The sequence below is a fragment of the Mchenga conophoros genome, linkage group LG5 (genome assembly GCF_057382185.1).
Source record: "Mchenga conophoros isolate Kocher_MC1m ecotype Shallow Benthic linkage group LG5, M_conophoros_male_GT1.1, whole genome shotgun sequence".
NCBI classification, from domain to species: Eukaryota; Metazoa; Chordata; class Actinopteri; order Cichliformes; family Cichlidae; genus Mchenga; species Mchenga conophoros.
In genome coordinates this window covers 24,354,814-24,369,622 of record NC_140530.1, presented here as the reverse complement: position 1 = coordinate 24,369,622, position 14,809 = coordinate 24,354,814, and the positions used below count along the sequence as shown (strand labels likewise).

At 41.2% G+C, this 14,809-nt stretch overlaps 1 protein-coding gene across 3 annotated transcripts in view; it reads right to left on the bottom strand.

Moving 5' to 3' along the window:
• Positions 1-14,809, bottom strand: part of cacna2d2a (calcium channel, voltage-dependent, alpha 2/delta subunit 2a) — a 182,154-nt gene that overhangs the window by 11,263 nt on the left and 156,082 nt on the right. For 2 of the 3 annotated variants that reach the window (XM_085274425.1, XM_085274427.1), the window contains 11 exons: positions 10,480-10,529; positions 7,580-7,669; positions 6,781-6,849; positions 6,129-6,203; positions 5,965-6,039; positions 5,768-5,839; positions 5,538-5,609; positions 5,323-5,384; positions 3,185-3,261; positions 2,046-2,060; positions 133-193 (listed from right to left, as the gene is read on the bottom strand). In XM_085274425.1, coding sequence (XP_085130551.1) covers positions 133-193; positions 2,046-2,060; positions 3,185-3,261; positions 5,323-5,384; positions 5,538-5,609; positions 5,768-5,839; positions 5,965-6,039; positions 6,129-6,203; positions 6,781-6,849; positions 7,580-7,669; positions 10,480-10,529 — 718 coding nt within the window. The remainder of the gene's footprint in view (positions 1-132; positions 194-2,045; positions 2,061-3,184; positions 3,262-5,322; positions 5,385-5,537; positions 5,610-5,767; positions 5,840-5,964; positions 6,040-6,128; positions 6,204-6,780; positions 6,850-7,579; positions 7,670-10,479; positions 10,530-14,809) is intronic. The other variant, XM_085274426.1, reaches the window with a different exon arrangement.

Here is a 14,809-nt window from a genome sequence, read left to right as displayed (position 1 = left end):
CACACCACTCAAAATGTAAAATCAAACCATACAAGAAACTTTGAAATACGAGGTGGAAAGAAAACAGGATGCAAAGACGGCACCGAAAACCGATGACCATTAACGACAGGCAGCAATCACAGACAAGGCTACCTGGGAGCAATGAATACATGTCCTTCAGACTCAAAAGTGTTTGGCAGCAGTGACTCAAAATCTGCAACAGAAAGGGGAAGATTATCCAGGAAGAGCAGTGGGCAGAGCAGTGGGGAGTTGTGGATAAACAGCAGCTGTTCTTCAGAGGTGCGGGGACGCAGAAGGGAGTTTACCATAGCAACACTGAGGTATCATGGGAACACTAGCGTTAGCCAATATGGTGCCTAAAAAGGAACCTGACTCAATGGAAGACCGTTTTACTTTCAGAAGCACTCACACTTTTGGTTTCTGGTTTGTTATTTTGCCGGCAAACATTTTCTGATTGTGTCGGGTTTCAATCTAACATATTTGGGATGTCGGAGAACTGACTTGATTTGTCAGGAAGTGAGTTCTCAGACAGGTTATCCACGGTGAGTGCTTTTAGATCAGGCAGGCATCAACATGGCCAACTATTGCAGGGGGGGTGGGTGAAGGTCCTGATGGAAGTGGTCACCCCTCAGACTGGCAGGAGAGAGGACTCGGAGAGACACATAATCAGAGGAAATGCATTGCATTGTGAAGGGCATGTCAAAAGGGCAACTTCAGTGAATCTATCACAGACAAAACAGAACACAAATATCAACCAGCAGGTGAGTCTGCGATGAATCCGACATGTCATTTTCTCATTAAGTCGTGACCTGCAACTGTGTCCAGAAGAGGAATTAAATATTCATTTGAAGAGCTAAAATAGAGTGCCCAGGTAGTTTTCCGCCCACAATGCCATGCACATCCGGGGTCAGCTTTATTGAGGAAGCGTTGGGCCGTGCACCTGGCAGTCTGAGGGGTGAGGAGGGAGGGAGACAAGCTGATGGAGATAGGGGGTACAGAGGGACGACATAGAAGTGAGGTGCCATGCCGACTGGCACCCTGACACCTGACAATATGGGAGGACCTGAGAGGGCAGGACACAGCTCAGACTGTAGGTCTGCAGTCTGCAAGCTGCAATGCTCCCAGTCATGAGATACTGCTGCAGCTAACAAACAGTGTATTTATATATAGATGCCTTTAAAAAAATCATGACTTCAACATATCCCTATTATACTGTAAAAAATGCCATCACTATCAATAGCTGATATATTATTATAGCTAGTAACTTGCACAGACTTACATTGAATAATTACAGATCTTTTAGTAGGGCTCGATGTGCCCAAATAACAATAGATATTCCACAAAATGTATACATATTTATTTATTTAATTAAATATCTATCAATACCTGAGTCTTAGTGTTAGACTTACTTAAGACGTTTATAAACTACACTGTAAGAAAAATACGGAAAGAGAAGAAGAAGAGAGCCAAAGAGAAATGGGGAAGGTGAGGAAGAGAAAAATGAGGGAAAGAGAGAAATGTAGTCAAAGCAAATGAAGTGGAAGAGAGAGGCAGAGGAAAGAAGGTAGACAACGTGTTTGGAGCTATCTACAAAAGGAAAAGGACTGAGGTGCAGGGAGCAAAAGACAAGTTTTAACAGAAAACATGAATATCTGTCTTCCTCGGGTACAGCTGTTTGTTTAATTATTTATTTATTTCTGATTCTGGAGCAGTGGATATGAGAGAAGGTGGTCGAGGTTGGGGACTGGAGGAGCCACTGTGAGAGATGTGGGATCTGAGCTGCAGCAAGAGAGTGAGAAGGAAGAGGAGGAAGGAGGGATTAGAGGAGAAAGTGGAGGAGAAAAAAAGAGGGAAAGGGGAGGAAATCCTGAAGGCAAGACGGGCAGGAACAGAGGCAAGCAGGCTAGGATGGGTGAGGGAAGGGAGGGGGGGGGGGGGGGGGTCAGCGGGAGAAGGTTTAGGATGAGAGGTGTAGGAAAGGGGAGGAAGCGGTAGGGAGTAGGAAGTAGAGGTAGGGAACGTGGACCAATATGGAGTATACTTGCCCTTGGTGTATGACACTGTGTGGATCCATCAGAGAAGGAGTGAGCAAGAAAAGAAACAGGGGATCGGGTGGGAAGGGAGGATCACAGACAATATTTTATTCAATTACTGTTTGAATAAAAATATTGTTTTCTTGAAAAAAAGAAACCAATTAAAGTCAAACAAGACAAGAGAGAAAAAAGAAATGAAGAGCAAACAACTTATTTGCAAGAGCAAACGAGGAAACGGAAACCAACGGAAGAAAGGAAAAACAAAACCAAACATGACAATCTAGGAAAAGAAAAAAACAGCAAAGACAAACCAGTAATTATGAGAGATAACCATGGGGAAAAAAATCAAATGCACCAGGAAAAGAGGGAAGTAATGGGGTCTGGACAAAGAAAGAATGAGAGAGACAACACGTGTCCCCATTCAGACCCACAAAAAACCCAAACTCCCACAGTTGACAAGCCAGTATCCCAGGCCATGTGGGAGTTTATCAGTCGAATGATTCCAAAGCCGAGAAACATCTCACACAGTCTAACAAAAAAATTAAATCAAATCAAAAATAACACACATAACACAAGGAAAAGTTCCCAAAATTATTTTTAAAAAAATCATCATAAGGAGTGAAAAGCATGCATGTTTTCACAGTTATCCATAACATCAAATACTTTGAACACAGACGCTTCAGAATCATTACTTGGTGGAAGAAGAGGCGAGAGCATTTGGCAAAAAAAATAATAGCACAAAGGTCACCATTATTTTCACCTGAGTAACACAGTAAGACCACAGCTTTCACCTTTCTGTTAGTTCAGTTGTTTTTTTTCTTCAGCCAGTGTGAAGAAAAAACATCACCGTTTTTACAGCACAGCATGAAGACAGGAGGGAACGGGGGCAGAAGAGGAGTCGGGGGGACTCAGGAATGATCCTGCCTATCAGAGAGCATAGATAGAGCGAAGACAAGGAGTGAAGGAGAGGGGGAGGGGGGGGACTGGGCAGGTGCCTCCGCTCGGACACTCTCTATGATGATGTTGAAGACCCGGGACAGAGGACTGAACCAGAGCGTAAAGGTCATATTGGGCGGAGAGCAGAGAGGCAAGAGAGACAGAGTAGTAGAGACAGAGAGTGAAGGATGTTGGGTATACCCAAGAGTACTTACACTGCACCTGGAGGATCTGGTCACTTAGATTGGCCTTGATGTGGTTCTCACTATATGTAGGCAGTACCAACCCTAGACTGAGGTGAAAAGATCCAAAAAAACAGGAACACTTAATGCAAGATTATGTTAAAAGCCACAAATACACAAAATACATATGTGCTTTACTGCACGCCTAGTTTGCTTTTGCTTATTTTCTGTTCTCAAAAAAATCAAGTCTGTGCATATGCAAGAGGAAACCACTCAGTTCAGAAAAGGATTTTTAAGGCTGATACAAGTATTTGGTGATTTAATTTTCCAATATTCTGATACATTGGCCGACATTTTTTTTTAAGACACACAAAATTTAAAAAGATAAAAAAATCCTAGCATCTTTTACCTGCATCTAGTAATTTAACGATCAGCATTTATAGCTAATATTGATGATAATATCGGCCTGCCAATAAATTGATAAGGCTCTAATGCTCAAACAGACAGCTCTTTGTACTGTCAAATACACAACTCTAGGTTTCAGTAAAACAGCGCCATCTGCTGTGTTCAACCCTTCTGTTAGAGAGGGGTAGCCAATCGAAAGAAAGGAGCGGAAAGAGCTCAAATGACTTGTTTCAGACAGTGGATGGGGCTGTTAAAGGTAAATAAGGATTATTTGGAACTTTGAATCATCCAAAGCTAGTTTGGTGTAGTCCATGATTAAAAATATAGAGTTGGAAACCAGCATCACAATCAAATTCACGTATTGGCTGGAAACTGTGAGTTTGCTGTATTTCTTCTTGAGTTAAAGTGAGGCAGCTAATGGGAGTTTTGACACTATAGATTGTTGGCAATGATAACAATTACCATTAAAACTGTGGCCAACCTTCTTTAGGGAAAATCACTAGTTTAGCTGATGAAGATCCACTATATTCACCAGCCACTTGCTTTCTTTGTTTACTGTTTATTTGAATTCCCCTTAATCTATAAAAAAGATGGAACAGTCCTTCCTGGGCTCCACATAAATAATAATTACATTACAATATAAAATCTCACATAATCAAATAAGATAATAAAATCCAAGGCATAAAAAAGAAAAACAATAAATAAAGAACAATTAAACTAATAATAATAATCATATCGCCAAGTACCCCTGCATTGTATGAAATGCTAATGAAACAAGAAATACAGGAAGCATTTGTCTGCTGAGTGGCTCTGAGCAGTTTGTGTACAATCAGTTCATCAAAGCTTTTTCTCTGGGAAACAGCTGCCATCTGAAGCTACAAATGACGCAGGTAAACGCAGTAAGAGTGACCCTAAACAATAAAGATGGAAAAAATAGAAAACACCTCAGAGAGCCTGATTTTTATCCAATACTAGTGAGGCCACTGTGAAAGTACGTCACTTTTACCCTGCAATACATCACCATTAAGACATAATAGGTCATAAATTGTACAAACAGTCATCGCCGAAAGCAGAATTTAAACGGGACAGAGATGTCCCATTTCTTGATCTTTGTTGCCACGCAAGCCTAAAATAGAAGTCTTCACAGATATAATAGGAAGAGATTAAAACTCAAACAGAAAAAAAATTCTATGAGCCTTGAACTGCACAATGTAGGATACACTACTGTGCAGAGCTTTGGATGTCGGTTTATTTGAGTTTCACACAGATTCTTAAATACACTGGAATAACCATTTGAGTTGGATATTAATAGGACTGTGCAGCGAGAGCCTCATATGCACTCTGCCAGGACTAGGCACGCAGCCAGCAGACGTAATAAAAAACACAAATCAGGCATTTGTAGGACTACCGAATGTCATAAACTGTAATTTGCAGAGTGTTGCCTAGAGGAAATGTCATTATGATACAACTTCAAATGTTTTGAAGATGAGTAAACTAAGCAGTTAATTTACGCTACTCCTCAGAAATGTTAGCAAAGATAGAAAAAGAAGTGGCTTTTTAATTTTCAGTCAAATTCATTAGCGAGCCGCCATTAATTCAGGGAAGCCACTGTTCACAAACATTCATAGGCAGAAGCTGTCAAGCAGATATCTGAGACTTGTGACTCAACAATTTAAAGTGTAAAATCTGGACTTCACTCACAGGTTCAAGTTGCGCCATCTTTTTCTCTGACGGTCAGGTGATGCATGTTTGCATTTCCAACCTACCTGTAATCTGTACCCTCCACAGGGGTCCACGTGTACGTCCGCACGGCCTCGTCGATGTACCTCTGTTGGCAACCACAAAAAGGTAACCTTCACACCTCCTCCCATAATCGGAGAGTAACAACAGACACTAAACATACCGAGCGCTTCAAATTCATTACAACACCAGTAAGGTGCTACTTCGGATCATGATTGAGTTTCATATATTGATGACTTGCCTCATCAACTGATTTAATGAGCGTCTTGATTTTCCTTTGCCCTGATTTGCCATCAATCATCTGTCGGCGGATCTGAAAGGCAAGCGAAACACAGAGGCTGTGGCGTGAGTGTTCATAATGAAAGACAAAAATGGTTGAAAACAAGTGACAGTTAAAAGGTTAAATGTAACACAAATTGCATGAGACACAGGTGGTGACAGTCATGATATTGCACGGGAATAGTTCTGCACCTCCTCTTTGTTGCTGTCTTGCAGTTCTGCATCCAAAAAGTCCAGAGTGACGGGCTCCCTGAAGTTAATGATCTGCACAGAGAGACAAAGCAGTGGAAGATGGAGGAGGAGGCTGAACGTCAGTCAGCAGGAATAATGTCCAAAATTTTACATTGACAACTCTTTAGATGCACAGAAGTGTTAATAACTGGGTCTACCTTAGGCCGAAGGTTGGGATGCAGCAGTACATAACCATTTGGATCGATGGCAAAGGTATAGCCATTAGCTCCAAGCTGCACAGCACAAAAGGGAATTTTGAAATTATTAAAAAACCACACATATCTGAAAGTAACACAAGAGACATCTTCAGCGACATGCTCACTCTGTATGTAGGTGTCTTCTTTTTGATTTCGTTGATTGCAATGTCTACTCCCATGACTCCAAGGATGAGCTGGTTCTGTATGCAGAAGACATAAAGCAATTATAAGCATTTTATCCACAGCCGCTGCTAGTATCAGAGAATCAAACGGGGCTGGTGGCTGTGCCGTGAGCGTGCTAAGAACATCTCTATGCCATCTCTGACTTATCACTTTGTGCGCAATCTGATTAGCACATATTTTCACAGTCTATCTTAAACTGAGTCGGTTTGCTGCTTTAAGCCTTTGTGATAAGCTCAGAGTAAATACTTTGGTCATGGATACTGAAAGCTGGATGCATCTATGGATGTTAGTAGATAGTACAGATGAGTTGCTGTGATGTCTGTCGTCACCTCAGGGGGGAGGTGTTGCATAGAAGAGCAGCTGGGCAGACACCGTTACAAATGATTGATGATGGTCAACAACAAGAAATAAAACCTCAAATCCTTCTGCTCCTCCAACTTGTGTCTGTTTTTAGTAACTTTACAGCCCTACCTGCCTGGATAGATGTAAAAAAAAAACAACAACCCAAAACATTATATTTACTAAATAATAATGATAAAGTGCAAAAGCACAGCTATTTTAAGGTCACATGCTATGTTGCAGTGTTGCTTTTACCCGAGAGCTTGCAGTATCAGCAGTGAGGTTGAAGACCGGCATTGTGCCGGTGATGACAAGGCCCAAACCCTAATAAAACACATTAGAAATCAAATTAATTGTATCCTTAAAGCACATGCCCAGATATAGATGACAACAAAAATATGAAGAACACTGTTTACCAGGGGCAAATGCAAGAGGTGGCCAGATGGGTGACTAATCCCACCATAAACCAAGGTATGGACACCCCACATAGACGACGTCATAGCCCCCTTTTTTTGTTTGTTTTGCAAAATTCCATTTCTTTCTCGCTGTTGTTGCCACATGAATTCTTTTAACGGCAAACTCATGTTTTCAGGAACATGAGTCCTGAGTTCCAACATATCTCGAACGCACCGTGTTTCTACATACCAGTCATGCCCGATTTAGTAAATGATAAGACCTCCCACCCCCAACAGGTTGCGGCAGATGGCTGGTCTTCCCAGAGAAAACTTCTGTCAGAGGTTTCTTCCTGTGAAAAACTGGACTTTTTCTTTCCCCCTGTCGCCAAGTGCTTGCTCATAGGCGGTTAAATGCTGTGATTTGATGCTATATAAATAAAACTACCGGTACAGTGAAATGGAATTGAATAAAAGTGTACTGACGATTTACAGCGATTTGCAAAAAATAAACCACTTTATATGCCAGCCAATGAAAGTACCCCCTGCTTTAAAAATAGTATGACTTCACCACTGCTTTGTACTGTCAGTGTATCAACTCCTAGCCTATACGTGCACAGGATATGCTTATAAATTCATTATGATTATAAATTCTTGCTTACCAGTGCATCCTGGTAGACGTTTGTCCACTGCACCTGCTTGGCTTTAGTCCCGGCGAGCACCATCGGACGGCCCAGGACATCCAGGTACTCCTGCACCAGCAAAACCACAAATGCTAGTACGACTGCCTACAGTATTCACACATAATCAAACAGCCATTTATAGTGCGTGTCATGTACTGCCATTAAAGCAGAGAACTTGAAGAGCCTTCCGACGTTCATCTGTCATAAAACTACAAGACCCTGACCGGCCTCGTCTCTATCACCACATAAAGCAGCGGGCCACCAGCAGCAGCCGTGTCCCGGTCCTGCCGCGCCATAAAGCCTCCAGTCCTGAGCCGCTCAAGGCCGTTTTTCATCATTATGAAGGAGCTATTAAAAACACATTAAGGGTGTCAATGGCACGACGTGCAACCACGCCATTTTCCCAGAGGCTTTCCTGTCAATGCTAGGAATGTGATAGCGTCCCACAGCAATTGTGAATAGAGGTGAGGGGTTAAGTCTACTAGTAATACATCATATTCATTATTTTCTTTTTGCCGTCTGAAGCCACCTCAAACAAAAACTGGGATGTCTTTTTTGAAAACAACTGATTGATCTGTGTCTGTTAGGAGATGCTTAACTGGTTAAAAAGTCACCTTATGACAGAGGAAAGAAATGGATGCCAGAAATATAATCTCACAGAGACCAGAAGAAGAAGGCAAAACTGTTGTATAATTAAAACTAACTGTATACTTCTGCCATAATAGCTTCTTTTTTCCTGAGTATCCTACTCAGCAGTCAGTGAGCCATAAAGTCATGTATCACCACAATATAATTAAGTGTAACAGGATCAGCAAAAAGCAAACAAAAAAAAAAACCCAGCAGGTCATCTGGGTTAAATGTTAATTTAACAGTTTGCACATAACGACAAATTTCCATCCCTTCAGCAGCCAAAGGGGAAATGATATTGCAAAGGTCTGACCCCTGACACCATCTACCCTTGAAACACAAAAGGCGTGACCTGTATAAGCATGCAGCTACTTCAGTATCGTGATTTTGACCAGTTGTTTTCCAGCGTCTGAACAGTAAGGTGCTGACAAGCGTAACCTATTCTATTATTAGCTCAATAAAAGTCCGGTTTAATGCGCCACAGGGAGATATTCCATCAGGACAGTGACAGCCAGACCTCTTCACAGGATAGAGAGGGGGAATTTTCTGCCCGGCTACAACAATCTGGGAAACATAAAAAGTCAGCAACTGGAGATATCTGGTCCCCCCCACACACACAAATGCAGACAGTGAACTCACCAGTCTGGTCACACAGAAGCCAAACATCCAAACTAATGCCTGCACTGTTATTGTTGCTCCACTGAGATCCCATACAAAGAAGCCAGGATATATAAGTCAAAGTATTTCCAACTATTCATTCATAAAAGTATGACTCAGGATGGTGAGTATAATAATAATTTTTTGCCTTCTGTAGTCCATCTGCTATTTGAATAGTACTATCATATTTAAGCAAGACTACCCGATGAGTGTGTGATACTGAAGGGCAGACGGTGGTTAAATAACATCTGGCCCCAGTGTGTCTTCTGGGCCTGCACAGAAAGCTGTAGTCACCCACCTTCAGAAAACCTATTAGAGTAAGTGGCGGCTCTCAGAATATAAATATGCCAGAGTTAATGGAACAGCTGACAGTCTATTCTAGGGCCTGATCACTCACCGGCACTGGGGGTGGGTGGGAAGCGGAGCATAGGGGAGGAGGGGTTTGGAGCAGCTCCCCCACCACCAAACAATGGAGTCAATTTCTCCAGCTAGAATGAGGTTATCCCGAGGGCCTCTCGAAGCCCAAAGTGCCTTAAGCAAATGTGTATGTGTGCGTGCATGGGGTGGGCAGGGGACGTCTGCGGGCCTTCTACTTTACTTAGCGTTCAGGTATGTTCTCATGGAAAGACCACATTTGTTATCGGTACATCTAAACTCGTGTCACTTCCAATTTATTGCCATCCAGCTGTGCTTTCTTCTGTTCCTCAGGAACTCTTGAAAGCAAAGCTACAGTGTAATTATCATCAAAGCCAGCATGGCAGAAAAGTAAACTAAGTTCTTCATTTAAAATATCGTTTTGTGGACTTTTGAGTCCATGAAAGGATTCGGAGAGTCAGTAGCAGAATTATATAATTAACCTACAAAATAATCAGGTGAAGTTCTGAGCGAAAATATGCATCTAAATTAAAGCTAAAGTACAGATCTTTCTGGAAATCTGCATGTATAAACATTTGCATCCCTTTGCTGTGGCAGATTGTCTTCTTCTTCTGTACAGGTGGATCAGCAAAAGCCATTTGATCAAATTTACGAATCAAATTTTAGGGTAGGATATCTTACACGGAGCTAGATTGGTTCCTTTCATCTGGTAGGATGTTTTTAAGCAACGTTCTGAATTTGCACAGCTTTTTATCTGCCAAATAAACATCTGCTGCTTTAAGCAACTTAAACTCAACAGGCGTGTGACCAGCCACACACGCTAAGGCTAGTGGTCAAATTATAGGATAAGAATGACTTTCATTGTTAACGTTTTAGTAGCATTTTTCTTCTAACATCAGAAACAGGATTTCACATTACTGTTTTCTTCTCCTTTCATTTGCTTCCTTTAGAGGACACCACAGCAGATCATCTGCCTCCTTCTTACCCTCTTCCTGACATCCTCTACTGTTGCACCAACCCTCTTCATATTGTCATTCACTACATCCAAGAATTTTCCATGATATTCCTTCAAATTATTACACAAAGATCTTTTGTGCTCCTATTGTCAAAGATGGTGAAGAATCAACAGCCTGTAGAAGTGGTGCCATTACTAACTTTTAATTTTAAAAGTAGTATTCCCAACACCATTTTGCAGCTAATACAAACTCTTTATATCTTACCTGAGTGTTGATTCTGATGGCTCCAATAGATGGAATTTCAAAGTAGTAACCTGAAGATTAAGAGGAGAGAATTAATGCACTATCTCCACGCCGAGCTTGCATCCAGTCTGCTTCATGGAGCAGCCCGTGTCATACATATATTTTCAAAAATTAAACAGTCACAGTGTGCAGTAAAGTGATCCATTAAAGATTGGAGTCTAATCTCTTCATGTTATGAGGCACACTTAATAACACCATCTTCAGCTGATGATGTTGGGCACTGCAGGCATGGAGGAGCCTGTAGCCACTGACCCTTTCAGACTCGTGGCTGCGTTGCAGGATGTAAATGTGGTGGCTCATTGGGAATGCTGAGCCCAAGGCTCTGCTTCTGCTGATTAGGAATGGAGGAGAATGCCCGACTGGGTCAATAACCACGCTGCTCCTCAAGTTATTAAAGCCATGAATGTTTATACAAAGAGCTGCGAAATGGAGGCAGCATCCCCAGAATGTTAAAAGGTGGAGATAACTTTCATTATTTTGATACATTATGCGGTTTTTTTACTCGCCTGGTCTGCGTTGAAATTTGTCTCCTGTGTCTCATTCATTAGCGCACGTGCTCATCCGTACACATCTCTGCACCCTCAGACTGAGGTTCACATGTGCACACACGCAGGGCACAGCCATTTGTTACTGCTCTGTTAATAACAGCCATTGTCCAAGTGATTTCTGACTGTGTGCCAGGGAAGTGGTTATGGAGCAAAGCACGGCAAGGGGTGAAAAAAGGAAAATGTGTGCAGTGACCAAAATGTAAATCTCCGCTCTGCGCTGCAGGTTCAGTGAAGATTTTCAGTTACGGGCTTTATCAATCATTTATTTTCTTTGACTATAATTCAGTTTTCCTCAAACTCCTTCTTCACATTTAGGAAGTAATTTGGGTCTCTGTTAAACAAATACAGTGCTTGGTGATAACACACTTTTTTATTCCCCTGCCATAAAAAATAAGAACATGTAAATGTTTTAGAAATGTGCCAAAAACTTATTTAGAATGAAAAAAACAAACAAACACTGAATTCAATGAACTGAGTTTGTGTTTTACACACAAATTTGAGCTGGTATACTGGAGTGGTCAGAAATTACTCAAGCACTCAAACTAATTTTTCTGTTCAGGAATCTGAGTAAATAACTGTAATTTGGCATCTTAGTAAAAAATAAATAGTGTGCTCATCTATTCATTTATTTTAATATTATTATTATTTTGCTTTTTTAAATGGTGAATTTCAAAAATCATGTATTACAACAATAATCCAACAATAATTCGATTTTAACATGTGCTTGTGCATAACGGGGAATTAACAATCACAGAAAAATACAAAAATGATTTTGTTAAATACCAGTAATGTAAATTTAGGGCAGCTGTGACATTTCAAACCTTATGTTTAGTCATGGTCTAATACATGTTTTAAGTACTGGAGTCTAAAGAAATCACATACACTGATTACCAAATACATATCAAGCCTTTCTATTAAAAATAACTTTGATTTCTATAAAAAACAAAAAACTAATCATTGATGTAAACTTAAACACTGCGTGGCCAAAAACATCCACACTAATATTACACTAGAAAACTTTTAGCTTTGATCCTTTTTGATAAATATATGCAGTGTCACAACATTTATTTCTGTCTATAGCTCTTGTATTGATGATGCGAGAGTCAGACCACCGCGTAAAGTCTTCCCCAGCACATTTAAACATTTTCAGTGGACTCTGGTGGCCAATCCATGGGTGAAATTATGTCTCTGTCCCACTTTGACCCTGATGAATCCTGGTTTTGTTCTCCTGGAATATATCCATCAGGGAAGAAAAAGAATCCACTGATGACAAAAACCTGGTTATTCATTATAGTCGTGTAGTTTCGCGATCACAATCATTCGAGACATTTTTCCAGCCGTCCTCACAGATGATGGTTCACAGTATCTTTCCAGATTTCAATAATTCACTGAACAGGTCTTAACCCGGTTTTGTAGTTTCAGTAATGCCCTTAGATGTTTTCTTTGCTGATAATGTGAAGCTTCCAAAATGGAATAACATCTTTCCAATGTGCCTTCCAACATATTTAAGTAATGAGAAGTTACTCACTGCATCAGTTCGGGTTTAAATAACCCAAACTGTTGCCAGCCCAAACATATTAACCACTGCAGTAATTATTCAATGGAAGGCTCGTCTTCTCCTGTTTTCTTAGTTAAATCGAGGTGGTGACTTCTTTTGGGCCTGATAGTTTTTACTGTGTAAAGAAGAATGCAATCTCCTGCTCAGAAGAACAGAATAAACAGCTTTCTGATGACATCCAGTTTCCTTAATGCTTTTACTGAGACAAAGTATTTAAACTGAAGTTTACCCAGTAAACCCGTGCACCTAATTTCATGGTGTAATTGATTTTATTTCTCTTGGTGGTGGGCATTATGATTTGTGGAATATTGTACTTCTAACTTTGGATTAAATTCAACACTTTTGTGGGAGTATTAGGATCACCCGCGCGGCATGTGACGTTTGCTGTTTGTATCCTCGACTTCACCTGTTTTTTGGAGATAACTTTCTTTTCTGTTTTGGATTTTGTTACACTGTGTGAGAGCATGCCGAAATGGTCCCATTGTCCTCAGAGTCACAGAGAGGTTGCTTTCTTCTTAGAATGGGATTGCAGCTCAAGTGAGGCAACAACTAGCATCTTCAAGTGCCCTAGTTGTGCATGTTTGTGCTTGTTGGTGTGCATTAATGTGGTTTGTCGAATGTGTGTGTGTGTGTGTGTCATGGGTGAAAGGTTAGGGCCTGGAAGTGTCAGGGAGCTAGCTCTGCTGGAGTGAGATACCAAAGAGTAATAAGTACTGAAGATACGAGAGGACAGCTCCATTGAGGCTTGTGTGTCAACACTATTGTCTTATGCCAGCATAGACTTTAGTAGCATGGTAATCACTACAGTCATGAACAGAGGAGAGCTTGTTGGCACAGAGGCATAATCCTGGACTTTCCCCAGCCTGACAGGGAGATGGCATGGTAATCATCCTGCTACCAGACTCCTCCTGCTAATTAATAACAACTTCTGGGGAGATACTTCTGAAGCACGTGGCTTCACTGGCAATAAGCTAATCGGCACACAACTAAAGGCCACATAAAGGAGCAGTTTCAGATAAATCACAACACTGAGAAACAAAATTAAACAAACCACAACAGGCCAAAAGAGAAGCGGGTTAAAAACATAAGAGTGAGCTCGACAACAACAGCAAACTAGGCTGGAGACAAATGAGCTAAGTCAAGATGAGATGCATGAACACAAAGTAGCTCACAGGAAGACCAGCTGAGTCATGTGGGCTGTCAGACTGAGGGTCAGAGGCAGAGCTGCCTGTTTGCTGGGTTATTTCAGGGCTGCTGATCTCAGCATCATATGCCAGAAGACATTATTTTAAAGCAACTCAACAACAGATGGAAGGCAGTGTCTTAATACCTTATCTTTCTGAAAGCTTTAAACCTGTTTTATTTCAGAGCACAGTGAGCATCACTGATGGGCGTGGTTGGGTTCGGATGTGAAGTCACACTGTCCCGGTGGACACCTTTTATCACTGCTGCAAGGCAACAGGTTAAATCAACAGAATCAACAGGGTCTAAAAAATAAAAGTGACAACGTGTGATTACAAAGTTGCACTGTCATACTGAACTTATAGTCTCCTGGGGCAATGCTCTAGCTCTTAGTGTTTTTGGATTGTTTCAAGTATTTCCCATCAAAACAGTGACGCATTAACTTTAATTCCAATTCTGGGGAAACAATGTTGTTGGAGGGAGTCAAATCTACCAAGATGCTACTGGTTCTGGTAAAAAAAACAAAAAACTCCAGATTTTCAATCTGCTGGGTTTTCAGCTCCTGTGAGCTGAGTTTTTGTTTCCTCAGTCGTCAGTGGATGTTACAGCAGAACTCTGTGTCGACAGTCTGAGACCCAGCAGGAAAAGTTCAAGGTGCACAACCCCGTGAAGCACTCGGGATTGGATACTGCGACCGATTTAGCTGAAAACGGCCTTTTTATAAATGTCACCTCCTCTACATCTCTGGGCTATAGCTAGAGATCCAGCTCCCTTCAGCAATGACGATCCTTGCCTAAATTGGCTCAGTTTGATGTAAAAGGTGGAAGTTTGGACTTTCTGCAATATCAATTTGTTAAGCACTGGTGGTCAGAAAGGGACCCTTAAGGTGCTATCAAAAAATATCAGGCTTGGTTTTTGATTACTATGGGTGAAGTAGCCAAATTTTGTGATTGTGTATACACAATGTATAACAAAACTGACGAAGGTCTGGGACAACATTAAC